Source organism: Salvelinus alpinus, chromosome 21 (assembly GCF_045679555.1).
Source record: "Salvelinus alpinus chromosome 21, SLU_Salpinus.1, whole genome shotgun sequence".
Lineage (NCBI taxonomy): Eukaryota > Metazoa > Chordata > Actinopteri > Salmoniformes > Salmonidae > Salvelinus > Salvelinus alpinus.
In genome coordinates this window covers 10679635-10702122 of record NC_092106.1, presented here as the reverse complement: position 1 = coordinate 10702122, position 22488 = coordinate 10679635, and the positions used below count along the sequence as shown (strand labels likewise).

The 22488-nt window shown below is 45.0% G+C and overlaps 1 protein-coding gene across 2 annotated transcripts; it reads right to left on the bottom strand.

Moving 5' to 3' along the window:
* Window positions 1-1955: 1955 nt before the first annotated feature.
* On the bottom strand, window positions 1956-22204 carry LOC139547825 (bleomycin hydrolase-like). Of its 2 annotated transcripts, none has more exons than XM_071356936.1 (12): window positions 22048-22204; window positions 16794-16991; window positions 15724-15833; window positions 15303-15444; window positions 14303-14391; window positions 13923-14015; window positions 7003-7158; window positions 6619-6777; window positions 6435-6502; window positions 5953-6070; window positions 5408-5480; window positions 1956-2268 (listed from the first exon to the last, which is right to left on the bottom strand). In XM_071356936.1, the coding sequence occupies exons 1-12, from the start codon at window positions 22055-22057 to the stop codon at window positions 2117-2119; spliced, it is 1368 nt and encodes a 455-aa protein (XP_071213037.1). In that variant the 5' UTR covers window positions 22058-22204; the 3' UTR covers window positions 1956-2116. The 2 variants fall into 2 exon arrangements, with proteins under 2 accessions (XP_071213037.1, XP_071213038.1); XM_071356937.1 differs by having other exon boundaries at window positions 5408-5477; window positions 22048-22190.
* Window positions 22205-22488: the final 284 nt, after the last annotated feature.

Genomic DNA, 22488 nt, shown 5'->3' with positions numbered 1-22488 from the left:
TAGCTGACACTCTAGGATTCTTCTTAACCTCATTGAGCATTCTGCGCTGTGCTCTTGCAGTCATCTTTGCAGGACGGCCACTCCTAGGGAGAGTAGCAACAGTGTTGAACTTTCTCCATTTAAATACAATTTGTCTTACCGTGGACTGACGAACACCAAGGCTTTTAGAGATACTTTTGTAACCCTTTCCAGCTTTATGTAAGTCAACAATTCTTAATCTTAGATCATCTCTTTTATTCAAGTAACGGTTCACATCAGGCAATGCTTCTTGTGAATAGCAAACTCAGATTTTGTGAGTGTTTTACAAAGGGCAAGGCAGCTCTAACCAACATAACCTATCTTGTCTCATTGATTGGATTCCAGGTTAGCGGACTCCTGACTCCAATTAGCTTTAGGAGAAGACATTAGTCTTGGGGTTCTTTTTCCAACCTACACTGTTAATGGTTCAATTATGTATTCAATATAGACAAGAAAAATACATTCATTTGAGTGTTATTAGTTTAAGCAGACTGTGTTTGTGTATTGTTGTGACTTAGATGAAGATCAGATCAAATTTGATGACCAATTTATGCAGAACTCCAGGTAATTCCAAACGGTTCACATAATTTTTCTTGCCAGCACTCCTACTCTGAGAGGCTTTATGAATACAGGCCCTGGGTCGGTACTCACAAAGCATCTCAGAATAGGAGTGCTGATCTAGGATCAGGTCCCCAGTCACTATATTCATTTTTTATTTATTATGATCTGAAAGGCAAAACTGATCTGAGATCAGCACTCCTCCTCTGAGACGATCCATCGACATGATCCTAAGGTGAGAGGGCTGTCAATATGCACCTGTATGGTTCTCGCCTCCATGTGGTCCACTTATGCAGTGCTCCCTACAGACAGGAGAAATCTGCACTGGAACATTCATAGCTATGACAAAGCATCAAGATGGATGCTGCAGATAACAGCGGGCCAAACTAACAAAGCATAGAAAATGAGTCGTCCAAAGGGGATTATCAATAACAAGTCTTATGTGCCAACAGAGACATGGTGAAAAGTGAGACTTCAGGGGTTCTTGGAAACTCAATTACAGGCCGTTCCTGTGTTTTGTCGTTTCAGGAGATCTCTGGGACTTGTAATGATTTAATAGTGGGGTCGGAGTGGAGGGCTGTGGTAGGCTTCACACGGCCTGGGTTCCAGGGGACTGAGCTGACCCCTCCAGACACCTCACCTTCGAGCTCCAGCCTGTCATCCCTCATTCCAGGCAGAGCTCACAGTAAAGCAGGGCAGACGTCGAGTTCATAGGGGGAGCTTGTGCGTAATCACCGATGTCTCTATACACATCAACTGAGTGTGTGTGAGTTGAGATTCCCCTACTGCTTATTCACCAAAACATACTAGTCTGATCACCACCACTAAACTCTGACTGAACCGGTCATAGACGTGCTATTATGCTGCCCTGGACGCTGACGTGCTGAACCGGCACGTCCCTTTCTCAGAGAGGGGCTGTCAGTGATAACAACGATAACTCACCGGATTGGTGACTGGTATGCTTCTTCCTGACACCCCTGCCTAACTCACACACTTCACTCTAGCCTGGCCGCTCTAGGTTGACCTCTGACCTAGGGAAGCTAGCAGAGAGGAAGGGATGGCATTACGCTGGGCCTCAATCATACAGCTAGGACTGATGGTGTGGATGTGTGTGTGTGTCTGTCTCCTGGTGAAAGACTGGGATGGACTACTTACGTAGGATGTGACCCTCAACCAGCCCTAACAAAGAGATGGTACATACAGACCTTTTACCAACCTTTAAAACAACCCCAGAGCTTTCTACATCCCGCAGAATGTTTAAGAAGCCAGAGGACACTCAAAAAAAAAAGATTAATTGCAATAAACTCCACTGGTGCCTGGTGGCGGAGAGAAGTACAAGAGGACATGGACAAAACAAAATGGCCGAAAGAAGACGTGTGTTTTTCCAGTAAAAAAAACAAACTTTTATTATTTGTCTAGAGAACAGGCTGTGGTGGGTGGAAGTCTATGGAGGAGGAAAACCAGAGAGATGGGGCGGAGTCAAACAGACCAGGGTTGAGACCGGGCGGGTGAGATGGGGTGGCACCCTCTGTTTCCATAGTTACAAGGCCAAGGCTCCCATTGGGTCCCAGGCAGGAAGGACGACGGGCTCCTTCTGCATTACTTCCAGCACCTCGGGGGCCAGATACTTCTTGTCCACGACCACTTCGTACACGTATTCAGAGAACCACTCATCGGTCATGATTAGGTAACCTGCACACACACAGAGATACATTGGGTTAATTCATAAAGTTAAAAAGTTAAATGATGAAGGTGTATTGATATTGTTGGTATAAGATCCATTCAATCAGTGGAGCGTCAAGATCACCTATGAGCTGCTGGAGTTTATTTTGAATAATCATTAGTCTTGATTAACACCCATCTCTAAGACCAGGCAGTCTGAAATCCATTAGCTAACAGCAGTACCAGTGACTCACTCTGTACTTCAGTGGACTGCCCTACACTGAAAGCAATGAGTGTGAGTGTTCTGAAGTGTGAGTTCTGATAAGAGGGGCGTCCCGTCAGCACCCCTGGACTCAGGCCTATTGTTCCACAGGGAGAGGAGGGAAGGATGGACCCCCACCCTGGACCACCCCACCCTGTCTGTTCCACACAACACCTGGGTTCAAATATGATTTGAAATCTTTCAAATGCATGGGTAGGACTGGTTTGCTTTAGCCTGCATGGAGTGCCAGGTGGGCTGGGTTTGCACTTTTGGGACATTTATATTGGTTCCATTGCACCAGGCAAGCCAAGCTAAAGTATTTGAAATGTCAAATAGTATTTGAACCCAGGTCTGTCCCACACTTCAATTGTCAACTCGCACACCCCAGCCCGATAAATCTCCAGATTGCAAGGGAGGGACTGACCGACACACATCCTTTTATTAATGAACACAGCATTAGGCCACTTTATCCTGCCCCCCAAAAGAACTGCCACTTCCTCCTGCTCTAAAACATTTTCATAACAAGCCCAGAAACACAACCTTCAGTATACATGATCCTAATCACAGACCGTGGCCCTGAGAACACGTACACACATAGGCCACGGCCTCTCTCTCACAGACAGGGTGACAGAGAGTACATCAAATCATAAAGAACAGCATATAAAACACTTGATATGAAGAGATTAGACCGGCGAGAGAAGGATTTTTAATGACAATAAAAGGCATTCCTCATACATTGTTCTAATTTATCTACAAGGGCAATAGGCCTGTCTGAACAAACTAACAACCCAGAGTATAGACAGACAGGAACAGATGCAATCTGTCCACATGGCGATAGGAGGAGACTTGGGATTTGAGCAGGCACGGACAGGCGGGTTCATTTTGGCACGCAGCAGAAAACATATATTTTTTTAAACAAACTTTTCTTATTGGACAAGTCCAGGCAGTCCCTCCCTGTTTCAGAGTGTTTTCCTCCGTTTGGTGCCTAATGAACAGAGCTGGGCACTAGACCAGGTTGTGACTGTTGTTTGACTTTCCTCTCATCTCTGGACCCATGCAGAGCATTCAGAGCGCATCACTTCCCCGCTGAAAAGTTGAGTTATCGATGACGTCGCGGGGACCACGTAAAAACGTGCCTGAGCTCAAAACAACACCCCTGGTTCTGTGTGTGTTCAATCTGCGTCTTCTTCCTTTCCAGGAAAGACATGTGTGTGTGTGTCGGGTGGTGGTTTCGTATAGCGTCATTATTTGTCTTACTGGGTACTGCAGATGTGTCCTACGCCGTCTTACAGGGAGAGCTGTGGATGGAGTTTATTCAGATGAGCTGTCCTGCCTAAGATAGAATAGTACAGCTGAAATGTCGTCAACAACAGGCCAGCACGTGCCGTTTCCATCGTCTCCTTAGTTCACGAGAATGAGACAATTATTTTCCAAACCTATCTGCGATGACATCACCACCCTACATGTAATAGCAGATTGTAATAGCAGATAGAAAGAGTATGTTAACAAGGGAATCGCAATAGCCAGTACTAATGTTGTTTCTCACTACACCGAAGTAGCTGTAAAAGGGGTCGTGTAGAATCCGAGAGGTGCGTTGAAGAGGGCATGTGTAGCCTATAAACAGTCTGTCACAAGGGAATATCACGTCAGATTGGCACACATTTCCCATATTTGTATAATACCGCGTAAAAATACAAATAGTGCACTCTAAGGCCATAATCATTTATCTTGAGAAAAGCCCTGGTGTTTGAAAAGGTTGTGCAGTTTGCACCAGGCACCACGGTGTTAACCTAATTAGGCGGGATCCTCTTGAGGGAAACAAAATATTACAGGCAATTGGAGAGATGTTAACCCTCGAAACCTTACAAACACACATTTTCTCCGTCCATCGTGGCGTTGACAAGTCATCCCCCCCCAGTCTCCAGCTGTCAAACAAACAGTGCTCTCCACCGCCGCCCTCCATATCGTTTGTTTTCAATAACTTTATTAATACATCCGAGGGAAACGAGAGCGGATATGAAGGCTTTCTCCCATCTGCGTGGATGTTTATGGAATGGGATATGCGTGAAGTACAGTTGATTTGAAGAGGCTTTGGTGGTAGGACTTTTTTATAGTCTCAATATGCAGATGACATGAAGTCGTTGACCCGAATGTTGGACTACATAACAGAAACCCAAATAATCTGCACTGGAATGTAGAGGGATGGAGACAGAGAAGAGAGAGTGGGGGAGGAGGGAGAGAGAGGGGAGGGTGGGAATGGCAGATAATTACATATTTTGATTAAAAAGCCATGCAGTCCCAACGTAAGGTGGGTTCAGTATTTGTTTCCTTTCAAATGTTTTAGCGGCTCTTGATGGAAGAAAAATACTATTTGAACCCAGGCCTGTGGTTTGACAGTGTCGGAGTCTTCCACACAGAGGAAGTCTGGAGGCTGAAACAAAATGGCGTTCTGCTGTGTTGTGAGAGGGACAAAGGGCTGTTGTCTGAGAGAGGGAAAAGGCCCCGTTGATGTGCTTTCTCTCCCTCCTGGGTTCATAGCCTTAACAGACAAAGCTACGGTAGGGGGCCAGACATGAGGATGCCGCAAAACTAACCCCAAACCAAAACCAGCCCTGCACACCAGAAGTCAATTATAAATTCATAACAACGCCAGGCGGGTGGGGAGGGAGCATTTTTTCCCTAATCCTACTTCAAATTCAATTGACCTGACAGGAAATTCAACTGTCCCTGTGATTGTACACTAAGCCCTGTGGTGTGAGAGAGGGAAGAGAGACGAGGGGTCTGGGCTTTCACATAGCTCGGCTCAGACGGACCTAGAGGGGCTCTCGTGGTGAGAGAGGCCAACAGACGTCACAAGGCTGTGTGAGAACGGGCCCTCTCCTCCTCTGACCGACTCAGCGCTCTCACCTTTATTCCCACGGTCGTCCCCCCAGGAGTTCTCCACCCTCCACTTCTCATAACCTCCGTCCTTTTCATCCTGCTAGAGAGAGGGATGAAGAGAGAGACAGAAGAGAGAAATCAAAAGGTGTACGATTTTGTACTACCCGATAAGGAGGCGGATGCACCAAACAAATGGAGAAGTTCAAACAAGTCTGTGTTTTCTGCTTTACGCCTGTCATTCATGGAGTACATGGTACATGATGATATATACAGCAGATTATACAATATGTTCATCAGGAAGAGAAGAGTGCAGGATTCCCAGTGGGGTACAGGGCAGGACTGGTAACTCCTATGTTGTGTAGCCTAGGGCCCAAATACTGTCCAGCTGTTCTGAGGGGAAGGAGGAGACAGCTGGGGTCACTTACAGGGTGGGGGGGGGGGGGGGGATTGACAGCCATTTTAAATCCTGCAACCGATTCATACGACTGTAAACACACACTGGATGCCTTTGGTGCAGAGTCACTGGGAAACACTCAAATGCGGTGCGTGTGTACAGTGTGTGTGTGTGCTACCTTGTCGGTGACAGCGGTGAGAATCATGGCGTGTGTCATGAGGGAGTCTCCGAAGATCAGTCTCTCTGCCTTGGACAGGTTCTTTACGGACACCCCGAACACCAACTCATGGTTGAACCTGAGAGACGGGGAACACAGGGAGAGACAGGATGAGATCTCACACACACACATCTGATTGATAGTGAGTTATACATGTGATGTTGCTGCATGTATGCTGCCCTACCAAGCAAAAAGGCAGTAGCTGCTCATAGCGTGGAACTGAGAAAAATGGCTTTTATTTACCTTGGTTTCATAGTAACCTAGTGCAGTTACTGCTAATATGACTACCATTTTCTCAAAAACACAATACGAGGCAGGATTTGTCCACATAATTAAGCATGTATTTAAACGTAGCAAAAATGACAACTCATTTTTCGACCAAATGAGCAGTTACTGCCTTTTTTGCTTGGTAGGGCAGTACGCTTCTCTCTCATAATACTCACACATTCATGTCATTGATGCCCAGTTTGCCATGGAAATGCTTGCCCACGTCACAACCGAACCACACAGCCTACGAGAGAGAAACAGACGTCATAGGCAGTCTCCCTGCATACTCACTCAGCTCTCAAACACAGCCTTTGTCTAACTTCCCAGACACGTTCACACACACACACACACACACAGTACCTCTCCCTCTTTGATGGAGTCCGCGGCGGCCTTTTTGAGTAGCTGGATGGGCTGGTTGTTGTACAGCGTGTTGTGTCCGCCCACCATGTTGCCCAGGAACTCAACGCTATACAGCTTCTCATAGGGGTTCTGAGGCCGCGGGTCATTCACCAGACAGACCTGTGGTGGCGGGGGAGCGAGACCAGGGGTCAGACTCAGCTCATCAAGTAACACAGGGAGAGAGGGTATGATTGTAGAGAGGTTGTTATTCCTGGTCTAATATAGGGCGCCGTGATTTTTGCAAAATTCTCAAAACTTCTCGGAATAATGAATTATGATCAACTCCGGTCTGCATGACACAAAGCCTATACTGATATTCTATTAAAATCAATCAATAAAGCTGGCCTTGTCCTGGATGTTGTAGAGGGGCTTGACCAGTTCCTTGTAGAACTGCTGAGGGGACAGGGGGCCCATACGGTGGAAGTTCTTGTCCTTGTCTCTGTACTCCCAACAAACGGAGTCAGGAGGGCTGCCTAGACACACACTCGCCACCCGGAAGACCTGTACGCAGCACACACACACGAGAAAAAACAGAAAAACAGGCCAGATTTTTTTTTTTTTTTTTAATACGTAGGTTAGTCACGCATTACTACTTACTATAAGATACAGACAGCACATTGATATCCCTCACAGTCTCGAAAAGCACCATTGTAAAACTCAAAACTCGGGGACGAAAAAGAGCTTAACAGTAGTGTGAGGAGGATATCCGCCCTGCCAAAGCCCATTCCCTCTTACTCTGCCTGGCTGTAGCGCTCGTTCTTCCTGTCGTTGTGGCTCCTGACTGTGTTCCCCTGGCCTCCATCAGTCTGTTTTGACAGGGTTCTCAGAATAAGCCTTCCTTAAACTGATACAGCAATCTCAGGAATGTCCCTCTAAACTTACACATACCCGTCCTATGAAAGTCTATTATCTAACCGGGTGTTCTGGTGGTTTGAGAACTCCCTGCATTTTCTGTCTTTGATAATGCGGCGGGCTGACGATCACAAACAGGCTTAAAAATAGCACGCTACCTCCCAAACTGGCACGTAGGAAGTCCAACCGCTAGTATACGAGCCCACATACGCAATACACACAGACACATACTTCTATATATTTACGAGGACTTCCCATTGACTCCCACTATTTTCATTTATTTTCAGCAAAAGAAAGTCCAGACAAACTAAACTCCTCATAGGGTGAAAATAGAGATGGGGAATTATTTTTGGCCCCGGAGCCATTCACCAAAGCATAGACACTCAGGGGCCGTTGCTGCTGCACTTTTCCACTGTGTCAACTACATTAACTACTAATAGCATTCCTGTGTTCAGGGTGATCGTAGTCAACTATTCCCACACAGGCCCTTGTTGTAAATGAAGAATGTGATATTTGACTGACTCAACTGGTTAAATAAAGGTTAAATAAATACAAATATTTTCAACAAGACAGCACACCCAGTCACATTCCCACCTTCCCAGACCCTCACCTTTCCCAACACACAGATAAGACAGCGCCTTGAAGACTCCAGGTTTGTTTTCACTGTCCCGTTGCACCACGGCGCAGACTAAATGCCAGCGGTGCCCATCCCTGCCCTGAATTTAACCAGCACGGGGCCCAGATGCCCCGAACACACAAACAGGCCCCTTCACCCCCGTGCCCTCGGCCCCTGTCCCACCTCACATCCCTCTCTCCTCGGCAGGTTAAATAAACGCCTATCCCGTCCAAACACAACACCCATGTAGACCCGGTGAAACGAGTCTACGCTTTTTCACAAAACAATGAGCCAGAGCCCCACTGACGTCAGCAGGCTGCAGCAGCACAGCCCTCAGTGAGTCAATATTGAATCACCTGCCTCCAAAACGAATGTAGAGACAGACGAAGATGAGCATGAGACACTGGGTGGGCTGGGCACGTCTCCATTAGCATCATGTATATAGCACTACCGCCAAGACTCTGGGTACTGTCTCTTCTGTCCTGTACCTGCTAAAAATGTGGATTATTAGTGGACCTTTTTCCATTGTATTCCTTCACTGTGTTCAACCACGGTTAATTTCTCAGCACTAGTACAGTCCTCCTCACTACTAGGCTACCAAATCTCTTATAGATATCCAACCAATCCTGTTGACTCCCTCCCACTCTTCCTCTCAGGACACAGAGAGCCATCCATCAGCATGGACAAGCAGAGGCTGACAGGGCCATGTGTGGGGAGCAGGCAGGCAGGCGGCCCACCCTCCCTTCCTGCCGCCACCCTACCCTGGCCCTTCCACCGAGGACAGACACACTGCGTTTAGGATGGAAGGGGGAGAGTGGGCGATTTACGACTGCTGGACCATGTTAGACCAGTTTCTTTAGAGACTGCTTGCCTTCTTTTTAATGTCTGTGTCACTGTCTGTATATCTTCTGACGTACACTAAGTAGCTCCTCTCCCTCCCACTCCAAAACACTGCTTCAGTGGGTGGAGCTGGTGAACGAACGCAAAACACAACAGAAAGAATCCCACGACTGCAGTCTGTCGGGGACTGGTTGCTGTGGGTTTGTAAGCCGTTTGGTTTCTGAGCGCAGACGGGCGTCTTCAAGGCCACCTGGCTTCTGATTTTCTGCTCGGCCAGGGTTGAATTAGGGCCTTATCTGAGATGGCGGCTGGGATCCCCTGTTATTGACAGGAAGCCGGAGTGACCAGTGTTTGTAGCGGGAAATTGCATCGCCTGCACCAGAGAACATTAATAGCCTGGGATAAACATGAAAACACACTTTGTAATAAGAAAGTGTCCGTCTTCATGAAGGCCGAACCAGACAGTAACACGGGACTGATTAACAGTAGTCCAAGACCTGGCTCGTTTCTTACTAGACAAGTTTAAGGTAGAAGATATTCCACTTCCTGACCGTTTTTATTCGTTTGGTGCCTAATGAACAAGGCCCTGTACTTATAAGCTACAGAAAAGCCCTGCAAACCCAATTAATTTGAACAGTCTCAGCAATTAATAGATTAAGGAAGCTCTTCTAGATCCACAGCCAGCCCCCCCCCAGCAACCTGTGGGACAACGCAGATCATATTCTTGTGTCATGTGACATGGACGAAGCCCAGGTGTGGGTAATAAGGCCTGTAAATGGCCGAGGCATCCGGCGAGGCTGCGTGTCTCAGCGGATCAGTACCTACATAGCATGTGTTTGCATGCTTGGCAGTAAACACTGGAGCACCTGCAGCACAACAGCCAGTTAGCATCAATGCTAAAGCAACACACACGCTCCATCCTTTCCTCCTCGGCTCACGCATGCCTGTTTGCTTGTTGATTTACCTCCCATTGCCCAAACAGAGAGAAATCAGCTCGTTAGGAGAGAAATAAACAAACAAAACAACAGCACGCCACACTAAAACACCTTGTGCTGGTAACTGTGAAGGGCGGAACCTGCCAAGGCCAGTACTCACACAAAGCGTCTCAGAGCAGGAGTGCTGATCTAGGATCAGTTTTTTTCATTTTGAATCACAATGAATAAAAAGGATGGACCTGATCCTGGATCAGCCCTCCAACTCACACACGCTTTGCGACTACGGGCCTGCTGCTTTCGAGTCAAAGCCCTGGGAAACAGAGCCTAGATGAAACTGTAATGCAAGTGACCCGTTCGAGAGAGCAGCTGGGGTAGAAGAAACGGACTGGGGTTGATTGAGACTTTCTGGCCTTGTAAACAGAAAACACATGGGGTCATTACAGATTGTAACAATGTTGTTAAATTAAGAAATATGAGTTTATGAAGTGTGGCAGGCAGCTTTTCAGCGCTGGCAAACGAGCCCACACAATAACAAACCCACCCACAGCGACCTGCTGCTTCAGCCAGCGCTGAGCCAACACACTTGGCTACGTCCCAAATGGGAACCTATTCCCTTTATAGTGCACTACTTCTGACCAGAGCCCTCTGTGTCCTGGTCAACAGTAGTGCACTATATAGGGAAAAGGTTCACATTTGGGACGTAGCCACTCTAAAACGTATCATGTCACTCAACTCACTGTCCAATCAAATACTCCTTACAATCTACAAACACAGCACTCATACTGAACACAATCACATGTGCCTGAAGGAGAATTTCTATTCAGAATGTGCGACGCCCAGATAGCCACGTTCTATACAGTAGAAGCAGCATAGGACTGTTTACGATTCAGTCTGCATGACGCAGTGCAACATGTACCGGACCGAATGAGCAGAGAGGACGTGAGGAACGTGTGTGTGTGTGTAACACAGTACGTGTGGTCGTGTGCTAGCAGTCGGAGGTGGTTTACATGTATACGTGTGTGTGTGTAACACAGTACGTGTGGTCGTGTGCTAGCAGTCAGAGGTGGTTTACATGTATACGTGTGTGTGTGTGTAACACAGTACGTGTGGTCGTGTGCTAGCAGTCAGAGGTGGTTTACATGTATACGTGTGTGTGTGTGTAACACAGTACGTGTGGTCGTGTGCTAGCAGTCAGAGGTGGTTTACATGTATACGTGTGTGTGTGTGTAACACAGTACGTGTGGTCGTGTGCTAGCAGTCAGAGGTGGTTTACATGTATACGTGTGTGTGTGTAACACAGTACGTGTGGTCGTGTGCTAGCAGTCGGAGGTGGTTTACATGTATACGTGTGTGTGTGTAACACAGTACGTGTGGTCGTGTGCTAGCAGTCGGAGGTGGTTTACATGTATACGTGTGTGTGTGTAACACAGTACGTGTGGTCGTGTGCTAGCAGTCGGAGGTGGTTTACATGTATACGTGTGTGTGTGTAACACAGTACGTGTGGTCGTGTGCTAGCAGTCGGAGGTGGTTTACATGTATACGTGTGTGTGTGTGTGTAACACAGTACGTGTGGTCGTGTGCTAGCAGTCAGAGGTGGTTTACATGTATACGTGTGTGTGAACTTGTAACCGACAGTGTACATGTCTGTGCTTCTGCAGAGAACAGGACATTAAAAGGGAGGCCCCAGGTCTTTGAAGCTGGTGTGTAGCATGGTGGTGCAGCCTGGCCTCTCTGGCCTGTCATGTGGAGCCTGGACGGGAGAGAGTGATGGTCTCCAGCCCACCGTCACACTCCTCACACAGGGAGCGTGCACAATCTCAGACCCTCCCCACCTAAAGTAGGCCTGACATCCCCTGGCTTAATGAGGGCCGGGTCTGGGGGCTTTGATCAGCTCTCACACACACACACTAACCCTAAACGTAACCGCAGACACACGCACCACTTCTAAGCATACATAGAAACACACACACATGTGCAAGTACACACTACAACCTCTCATACTTGGTGTTTACATGGTTTGTGTGTGCAGTCGTATGAACCCAGAACACTGCAATGAGTGACAGTTCTATAGAAGACACATGCAACACTCCGAAAAGGACTACAATACTCTATAATTGAACATGACATGTTTTAAATGACCTGGGGCCGCGTCCCAAATGACACCCTCTTACCTAAATAGTGCACTATGAAGAGAATAGGGAGCTATTTGGGACGTACGCCTACTGTGTCAACACAACATGTTGAGGGACGAGCACACAGAGAAGTTAATTAATGAAAAAGGACCCGACTAACTGATCACATCTGACAGAGTGTATTCCAGCCTAATTAATTATGGCTAATTTGTTGGCTCGCTAGCTAGTATCTAAATCATGGCACAACAGTGATGTTTCACTTGTCGCAAAAGATGCCAAGCATAAATAGAAGCCCGGAAGCGCAGTCAACGCGCCCTTCTCCGTACGGACGCCCACGGGACGAGAGGAAAGGCACTGGTTACAACCCCCTCCTCACCCTCCCGGGTCAACCCCCCTTTCTCTCTCTCTCCCCCTTTCTCTCTCTCTCTCTCTCTTCACACTCCCCCTGGCTGCCAGAGCTGCGTTACACTAAACAAACTACTACCAGGTAGACAAACACTTTAACTTTAAAAAAACATCTCTTGGTCATAGAAGAGGTGCAACGATGGAGAGCTGGAAGTGTTGCACAATCAGAACGTACTGTAGCTAGCGAACTGTAGCTAGCGAACTGTAGCTAGCGTACTGTAGCTAGCGAACTGTAGCTAGCGAACTGTAGCTAGCGTACTGTAGCTAGCGTACTGTAGCTAGCATAGGGCATCCAGAGCGGTAAGGGTAGTAGACACAGAATCTGTTTAAAGAAGCAGTCAGGGGCATGCAAACAAAACCACTCCACACAAAAGCTACATCCTTTATGTAATGTTCTCTCTTTGGCTGTGTGATATTGACTGACTGGCCTCGCGCTCGCTCGCTCGCACGCACACGCTCGCTCACACACACGCTCCTCTGTCTTAAGTGGTGCTGGGAATGTTGAGACATTATGGCTTCCTCTCACAGTGAAATTGCCTTACGCCATTTAATGTCAGGAGCGTTGTGATAAAGATCTTGTTTACGGAACATTCTGCCATCAGGTCCGTGAGGCGTGTGTGAGTGCACGTGGACACGCACGCACGTGAGCACACACACACACACACACTCTCTCTCTCTTTGCTGCCAGAAGTATAGAATCACAAGCCGTCACCAGTGGATTATAAACAATACAGACCCTATCACTACAGCCATTGTTGCTAAATGTGTAAGAGTTGGGTTACGCAATGTTATCCAGCGCTGGGAGAGGCTTGTGATTATTGTCCTAATTCATTACTACCGATAAAGCAGTTTAACAAAAGAAACAGTCATCGGTATTTGGACATTTATAGCAGTTCCTTTTCTAAGCCTACTTATGTCATCCTGATTTGAGGTAGAAAACTAATTAGGGGAAATATAGCTACAACCAATTCCAACAGCGGTGGATATGTAGCTATCAGGCCTAGATATCAATCTGAACAGAGGAGGGTCGACCCAACTGTCTGACAGTTACACTTTAGACTTGATCGAGGAATCAGTGGTGTGCTGAAAGTCAATACAATATCAAGTCAACGGTATTAGATTGGGTAGTGTACTATTTACACACACACACCTTTCGAATCAACCTGTAGCCTTCGGTGTGCAGCTACAACAGGCGACAGATAGATTTGAATTGAATGGCCAATATCTAATCTGAAAACAAATATTGCCTAATAATAACGGGAGCCGTAATGGTTATTGTCCTTGGCTACCCAGTACCTGCCGTGTTAAATACATACAGGCGTGTTACAGCATGTGACCCATTTCCTCCCTAGATGGAGCACAGATCTATGTGCTGTTATACAGCCCCCTCTGGAGAAAATGATGCAGTCCTACAACATTATTGAAGTACTGAGGAAAACAGTGTGTGTGTCGTGCGCTGTGTCTCTTTCCCGAACATGCTCTTACCTCCTCAATCATGGTGTCCATGGCGTCAGACAGCTCGGGTTTAGTGGAATCACTGGCCACCATGTTCCGCAGTCTTAGACAGTATTCTCTCAGCTGAAAGCCAGGGAACATTGGCATGACATACGACACAGCTAACTGTATTACCTCGTGACATTGCGGAGCATGTTGGGTTTGGGTTAGTTATCTGGGTCTTCTATAAGAAAACAGACGACGCCTAAATAAAAGGTGGATTCTACGCTCTTTCCGTGGTGTTTCAGTAGAGTGTATATGCTTGCACTGCCTTGTCTTGGTATGAAACAGGAGGACTAGGTTTCGGTGTTGTATTTCTACACAAGACATCATTATGAATCAGAATGTTGTAAAAATGTGAGTAAACCTACCTTGTGATTGAGGATGTCATTCATTCTCCGTGAGGCCTCGGAGCTGTGAGACTCTGGGAAGCATTTCTTTGGGATAACTCCGTACTTTTCTGATGATCGGGGAAAGGTAATAATAAACATAAATATATACACACCATTTAGCAGATGCTTTTATCCAAAAGCGACTTACAGTCATGCGTATATAGATTTTACATATGGGAGAACCCAGCGGGAATCGAACACACAACCCTGGCGTTCCAAGCACCATGCTCTATCAACTGAGCCACAGAGGACCACAACGTTAAGGCTTTGCCCATTGGCCCTGGTCAAAAGTAATGCACTATATAGGGAATAGGATGCTAGCTGGGACGCAGATTTGATCTGAACCACAAACCTGACTCATTAAAACAGTGGAAGGGGAAGAGCAAGCAGATTACGTAAAGTGTCACATTTACCATGCAGTTACATAGAACGTCTAATTACAAATAATTACACAGTTACACAGAACGTCTAATTACAATTACAAATAATTACACAGAACGTCTAATTACAAATAATTACACAGAACGTCTAATTACAAATTACACAGAACGTCTAATTACAAAGAATTACACAGAACGTCTAATTACAAAGAATTACACAGAACGTCTAATTACAAAGAATTACACAGTTACACAGAACGTCTAATTACAAAGAATTACACAGTTACACAGAACGTCTAATTACAAAGAATTACACAGCAACTACAACATTAGTAACTCACTTGAAACAGAATCTAGACAGTTCCAGTATAAATGGTGCTTATTTTCTGCAGTAAAACAGCCACCGCTGAGTAGTTGCAGTCTAGTTACACTGAGTCCTAAAAGGCACCCTATTCCCTACATATGGCCCCTGGTCAGACGTAGTACCTGATATAGGGAATAAGGTGCCATTCAGGACTCAGCCATGACATAATGACATAGCATAATGCAAGCGTTGCAGCAACACTCCCCCGATCGGGCAATAACAGGTGTGAACTGACCAATGAGGTTGACCAGCATATCCCACTGGCCGCCGTCGTTGGTGGGATTGGAGAGCAGGAACTGGACCAGTCTGCCGTCCACAGGCTCTTTCCTCTGGGCTGTCTCCACACAGGCCTGCAGGAAGTAGTAGCACCGCTCCACCTGAAGGGAGGGGAGAAAAGGGAAATGATTGGGTGGGGTGTCACGGTGACGTCCAATCGGTACAATATTGTCCAGTGTACAGAGCGCCACACACAAAGGGGGTTTAAGGCAGACAATGAGTCTAATAGTACTAGAAATACACACTGACAAACACACCAACACCGTTTACACCCTACCGCTGAAATGTAAACAAACACTGTGTATATTCCAGCGGCTGTTGCTAAAAGTTGCTCAAATTAATACATGTGATTTTAATAAGACGAACAAACGTGGTCTTACCTTGTCCCAGAAGAAGAGGTAGGACTGACTGAACTCAAACTCTTCGATGTTGAACTTTTTCATGAAGGGAAGGCGCATGACGTTGAGGCACGAGAAGATCCAACATCTCCCTGAAACACACAAATCAGCACAGATGACTATGGAACCGTGTATATGGGAGCAACTGTTAAGACATATGTGTGCTTCAATGGTTGCTTGCCAGATGGCTCCCTATCCCTTATACATAGACACATAGTTAGGCCTCTGTGTGGTTTTGTCATTACAGAAAACCATTTAAAATGATGCATCAACAACAACAACAACAACAAACGCAGCAATGAGAGCAGTGTGTTTGGGGACGGCCGGGTTGTCAGTCAGAAAAGTTGGGGAGGTAGGCTAATCAACTTTTGATACAATGTATCCATCTTCAACCATTCGAAAAAGGAAGAACGATGCTTCGCCGACCTCCTGTCTCCCCACTCCACGGTTGAGTCCCAAATGGCACCTTATTCACTATATGGTGCACTACCCTATATAGTGGCGTCAGGCTAATGGGGATCCTAATGAATCAACCATTTTTACTAGGGCCGATAAGGCTCTGGTCAAACGTAGTGCACCATGTAGGAACTAGACTGCCACATCTTTGCTCAGGTGCCGAGGCCTGTTCATCTCAGTTTGGAAGCAGCATCTAACACTACTGTGCAGCCTTTGTACATGGCCAGGCCTCTGAAGTAGTTGCAGATGCTGGGTGTCAAATATATTGTCACCCTTTAATTAAATTTCTTCAACCCCAAAAATTGGGAAATTGAAAAACGGTGTGTTTATATGTGTATTTGTTTGATTTACAGCTGCAAAAGGACTTTTTATTTTATTTATTCCAAACTGAAATTTAGATTTTTCACTTCAATTTCAAAAATGGCCTGTACTAAATAATCTCTAATTTAGGTGGCTACAGGGGGGGGGGGAAGCAAAAAAAAAAGCAAAAAAAGCCATTCAACCAGTTTGAAAAGAAAAGAAAAAACAGAACATTCTGTTTCATTGCACTCCATTGTAAAGTGCAAGGGTGCACTTGACCGTATCTGTAAGTGTACCTGAGTTTTTCTGGTTGGTGATAGGCTTGCCCTCTGTGGGGATGGAGTGCTGGAATATGTGCACGGTGTCCTGGACCGTCTGCCTGTGCAGACACACCTCCAGCGGGTCGATGCACGTGGACACATTCTGGGCCAGCAGGTACCTGGGCTCTGCCCGCAAACGCTTCACAAAGGAGGCAATCTTCTCCTGACTCAGACCTGAGGAGGACAAGCGAGAGGTCGTAATTTTTAAGGAGACAGGGTTAGCCCGGTTACCGGTCTGTTTATGCTCTCTTGCCAACTTCAGAATGGAATTCTCATGCCAGACATTGTTTGGTGTGACAAGGAGTTGGCAAGAGAGCAGAAACAGATCTGGGACCAGGCTAGGACAGGGTTTATTAGAAATGGAAACAGTCTGGAAGAAACAAAGTGGTAAAGAGCTGTAATATAGGGAGGATGTTATTTGTGTTTGACCTGGCAAAGAGACAATGGGTTCCTAATTGTAGCGGGACAGGACTAATAAAGTTGTACTGTATTACTGTATTGAATTGTCAACAAAGTGGCAAAAGGATCTTTCAACTGCCTTGCCTTGCCCCGCCCTCGTCCACTCCACACCAACAAGGTGGTACAAAACAGTTCAGTATCAAATTCAAATATGCCCGAGCTCACAAAAGTGTTCTCATCCTATTTTCACAGGAATTATCCATATACAGTGCCTTCAGAAAGTATTCATACCCCTTGACTTATTCCACATTTTGTTGTGTTACGGTCTGATTTCAAAATGGATTAGATAAATGTTTTTACTCACCCATCTACACACAAAACACCATGATGACAAAGTAAAAACATATTTTTAGAAATGTTTGCATATGTATTGAAAATGAAATAAGTACTCACACCCCTGAGTCAATACTTAGTAGAAGCACCTTTGGCAGCAATTATAGTTGAGTGTCTTTCTGGGTAAGTCTCTAAGAGCTTTCTAGACGTGGATAATACAACATTTGCCCAGAATTGTTTTCAAACTTCTTCCAAATTGGTTGTTGACCATTGCTTGACAAGATCTGAAGATGATTGTCTTAGATTTTCAAGTAGATGTCAGAACTGTAACTCGGCCACTCAGGAACATTCAATGTGTTTGGGCTGACCCCATTTAGTCGACTGATCAATTGTTTGGTCGACCGAGATTTCTTTAGTCGAGCAGTAGCAACAAACAAAAAAATCCTAGTGTACCTGTCTGATTCGCACCTGTCTGAGTGTACTGAACCATTGTGGAGGCCGTGGGGATGACAAAGTCCATCACTCTAAGACATGTGCTACTGAAATTGTATATGGTAATATTACGTAAGAACAATTGTGCAACACTAATAAAAAAGTATATTATTTTATAACAAAATGTGCTTTCTCCCGCGATGGATAGCGGTCGCTGTCCTCGGTTCTGAAACATCAGTGAGCTGTTGAATTGGCTTCTTTTCCCAGACCATGTTGCCATGTGCATAATAGCAAAGTTAACCAGCATATTAGTGTTGAGAACAATGCGGCAAAGGCAACAGCGGAGTCAGGAGGCGAGAAAACAGCACTTGCCTTAAATGTCTAAGAAAAGTGAGGAGAGAAGAAACCCAAAGTGAATTGTCTATAATCAATAGCCTAACTTTTAAATGTGCTTAATAAATCATCTATAAATAAAGTATATGGAAAAATACACGTGTTACAATTTCGACCAACAATTGGTCAGACGACTCTTGGTCGACCAAGCCCTACTGTGTTCTTGGTAAACAATTCCAGTGTAGATTTGGCCATGTGTTTTAGGTTACTGTCCTTCTGAAAGTTAAATTCATCTCCCAGTGTCTAGTGGAAAGCAGACTGAACCAGGTTTTCCTCTAGGAGTTTGCCTGTGCTTATGTCTATTCCATTTATTTTTTATCCTGAAAATCTACCCACTCCTTAACAATTACAAGCATACCCATGACATGATGCAGCCACTGCCATGCCTGAAAATATGGAGAGTGGTACTCAGTAATATGTTGTATTGGATTTACCCCAAACATAACATTCTGTATTCAGGAAAAAAAGTTCATCGCTTTGTCACATTTTTTGCAGTATTCCTTTAGTGCCTTGTTACAAACAGGATGCATGTTCTGGAATATTTTTATTCTATGCAGGCTTCCTTCTTTTCACTGTCATTTAGGTTAGTATTGTGGAGTAACTACAATGTTGTTAATCCATCCTCAGTTTACTCCTATCACAGCCATTAAACTCTGTAACTGTTTTAAAGCCACCATTGGCCGTATGGTGAAATCCCTGAACGGTTTCCTTCCTTTCCGGCAACTGAATTGGGAAGGACACCTGTATCTTTGGATTGACTGGGTGTATTGATATACCATCCAAAGTGTAATTAATAACTTTACCATGCTCAAAGGGGATATTCAACGTCTGTTTTTTTTACCCATCTACCAATAGGTTCCCTTCTTTGTGAGGCATTGGAAAACCTCACTGGTCTTTGTGGTTGAATCTGTTGATCGGCTGAGAGACTTACAGTTAATTGTATGTGTGTGGTACAGAGATAAGGTAGTCATGAAAAAAAATGTAACACTATTATTGCACATAGAGTGCATGCACCTTATTATGCAAATCTTTTACTCCTGAACTTATTTAGGCTTGCCATAACAAATGTGCTCCGCAAAATTAATATCAGCCTGCGCAGAGAAGCACGAGATTGAACTTCACTCAACTTTCTAGAGTTTTCCCCGTCAGTTAACATTATGAACATTTCCCTTTACGGTTGGAATTGTGATCGAATCAATGCAATATTAGCCACTTTCAATACAACATACAGAAACAAAATGAACTATGCAGGACTTAGTATGCAAAACTATGCAAGAGATTTTGTTGTAGGCAGAACACATCTGAGTAGGATTCTATTGTATTGACAAGCACGACTCAGGCCCGCTCTCTACACAGACCGGTGCGCCATAACCAATTCAGAGCTGCAGTAGGCCTATATGCAAATCGGCCATTGCCATATATGGATATGTGCCATTCACTTTGAACTGGACTGTGTTTACAGCATGAGCTGTCGTGAGTAGATGTGCTTGTTGAGATCAAAGTGAGAGCTACATGTAGCCACGTGTGCACATTTGTTCATATCCTTTGCTAGTTTGTGAGTTATTAGCCCAGTTATAGATCATTTTTAGTCAGCAATGGGGGAGTGATTCTTTCCTACAAGAGCACAAAACACGTGCAATTCTAGCCACCTTTGAAAAGTGAGTCAAGAGCTTTTTTTGTCTTAAAGGGGCAGTGTTGTATTTTGAGATATGCTTGAATAAGCTAAGAAGCCAATAGGCAGAGGGTAGCATAATTTGCCTGATAGCCCACTTGACCACTGTTACCATTGTAACTTAAAGCAGGTACAGCCTCTGTGTTCACAGTAAACACGTGCAGGAAGTTGCACCAAATTTTCACAATGTTCAAGTTTGCACTCAGCAGGCCTGAAATTTGCTCAGTGCCTAAAAATGTAGGGAACATTGGTGTAGGCTAGTGACAAAATAATAATCTATTTAACCCACTTTAAATTCAGACTAACAACAAAATGTGGAAAAACTCAAGGGGTGTGAATACTTTTTGAAGGCACTGTACTATATATGTGAAACTAGAACTCTGTAGTAGTGCTACACTGATAAAATAATACTGGTGTGTCATTCCATCAAATATTGAACAGCAATTAAAAACGGAGAAGACCATTGCTTAATCATGCATACTGCCTGCCTCAAGCCCTATTGCTTCTGGTCCTTTAGGCTATTTTCCATGACCATTTTTTTTAATATACTGGCCATTCCTGGGGTGATTTCACTAGTCCACACCGTAGTAAAGCATAGCAAACATTGTGCAACAGAAAATATTTTGGAACAAAACGTGTGTTATTATTTTTGACAAATTGAGGTAGATCCCTCCCTGTTTCCTACAGGGATTGACAAACTCACATGCCTCAATTCTCCATCTTTACCACTTCTCCAAGTTGGAGAAGTCATACCTTATTCCCTGCTGTCAGCTTGCTACAGTAAATGGATAATAGAGACCCTATTATGAAGACACTGATTTAATCAGTGTACATAACCAAGGGGGGTGTGTCGCCATACAAACGCAGGGATAGGCTGAGAGCCCATTCCAACGCAGCCTCCACAGAATGGAAAAGCTTGAAATGGAATGACTGTCAGTGTCACTTTAGTTTTGTATGGAAAGGTGCCAAACTGGTGTATAGCGTGACTTGCAACTTTACATAGGAGTTGTTATATAGCTTTTATGACTGACGTAGCATCTTTTCTAGTCTTTGGGTGCAAGTCTTTCAGAGATCAAAAAGGTACCAAATCACACCATAAGATCAAAGTCTATCACTATAAACCCGTTGTCATATAGTGTCAAACATCCTTCCCAATCTGGTAGCCTAATGTTTTTTGGTGCCAGGGAGGGCATATCCTGACAGCTTTGCACAAATCAAAGTATTGGGTTGGTCGTGCACTGCCTGCTTGTTGACAAACACTGCTTCCCACTTTATTAAAGGGAAGGCAGGAAAGCTAGCCCTTAAAAGCTTACGGTCGCTGGTTCGAATCCCGAGCCGGCAAGGTGGAAAAGCTTCCGTTATGCCCTTGTGCAAGGCAGTTTAGCCCCAACAACAACTGGTCCCCGGGCGCCGATGACGTGGACGTCGATTAAGGCAGCTCCCCGCACCTCTCTGATTCAGAGGGTTTGGGTTAAATCCCCTATCGGTTTTTCCTTTATTGACTAGCACTGGATAATGCTCACCTAAAAAGTTGGTTAGAAAGAAGGCAGCTCAACTTGCTTGCTATGTTAACTGACTGACTGGCTAGCTAACACAGTTAGCTGCCAAGCCGATAGTTGGCTAACGTTACATAGTTAGCGAACGTTAGCTAGCTAGCTAGTTACTAGTAACCATAAACTTTTCTGGCATTGATAGCTGGGAAGACGTTGGGTGGCTGTGCTGATGTTGGTCGGCTAACGTTAGCAAGCTAGCTAACAATATCTGTCATGTCATTAGCAAAGTGAAAATACACATAAGCAACTGGCTGGTTAGCTAAGCTATGTTACCTAACTTAGCTAACTGGCTAGCTAATGGTCTATCTGAAAAGTGATATAAAGCTAGCTAGCTAGTCGGCTAACGTTAGCTAGCTTGCTAGACACTAGCCGGGAACGCAAATTAACCTCACATGCTGGCTATACAAGTGACAATGAATGAAATAAGAGAAAGTAACACATTACATACCAGTCTCCATGTTTACGAAGAGGGTTAGCAAGTGTTTCTAAATGTCTTTAAAAGTCACCGGCTCTTTGTTTATCTCATTCGCCGACAGTCAGTCCGATCAGAGTTCCAACCGGAAACAGGAAACATAATTGTTACAATGTAACCCCGTGTCCCACCCGTGTCTGTCCTAGCTGTGGAGTTACATCATATACCAATTGAATGTATTATTTTGATAGGTTTATAATCCTGATTTTAAAGGAGTTATTCATTAAATGAAATGAAATTGAGTTTCAGTCAGAACTGTTTAGGATTTGATTAATATTAACAGACAATGGCAATTGAATGGACTGGTTAGTTTTGGCACTAATTGTTCCTCTAAAATAGAAATAAACACCCTTGGCATAACAGTTTCAACAGCGTACTGTACCTGTACACAGCCAATCTGTAAATAGCACACCCAAC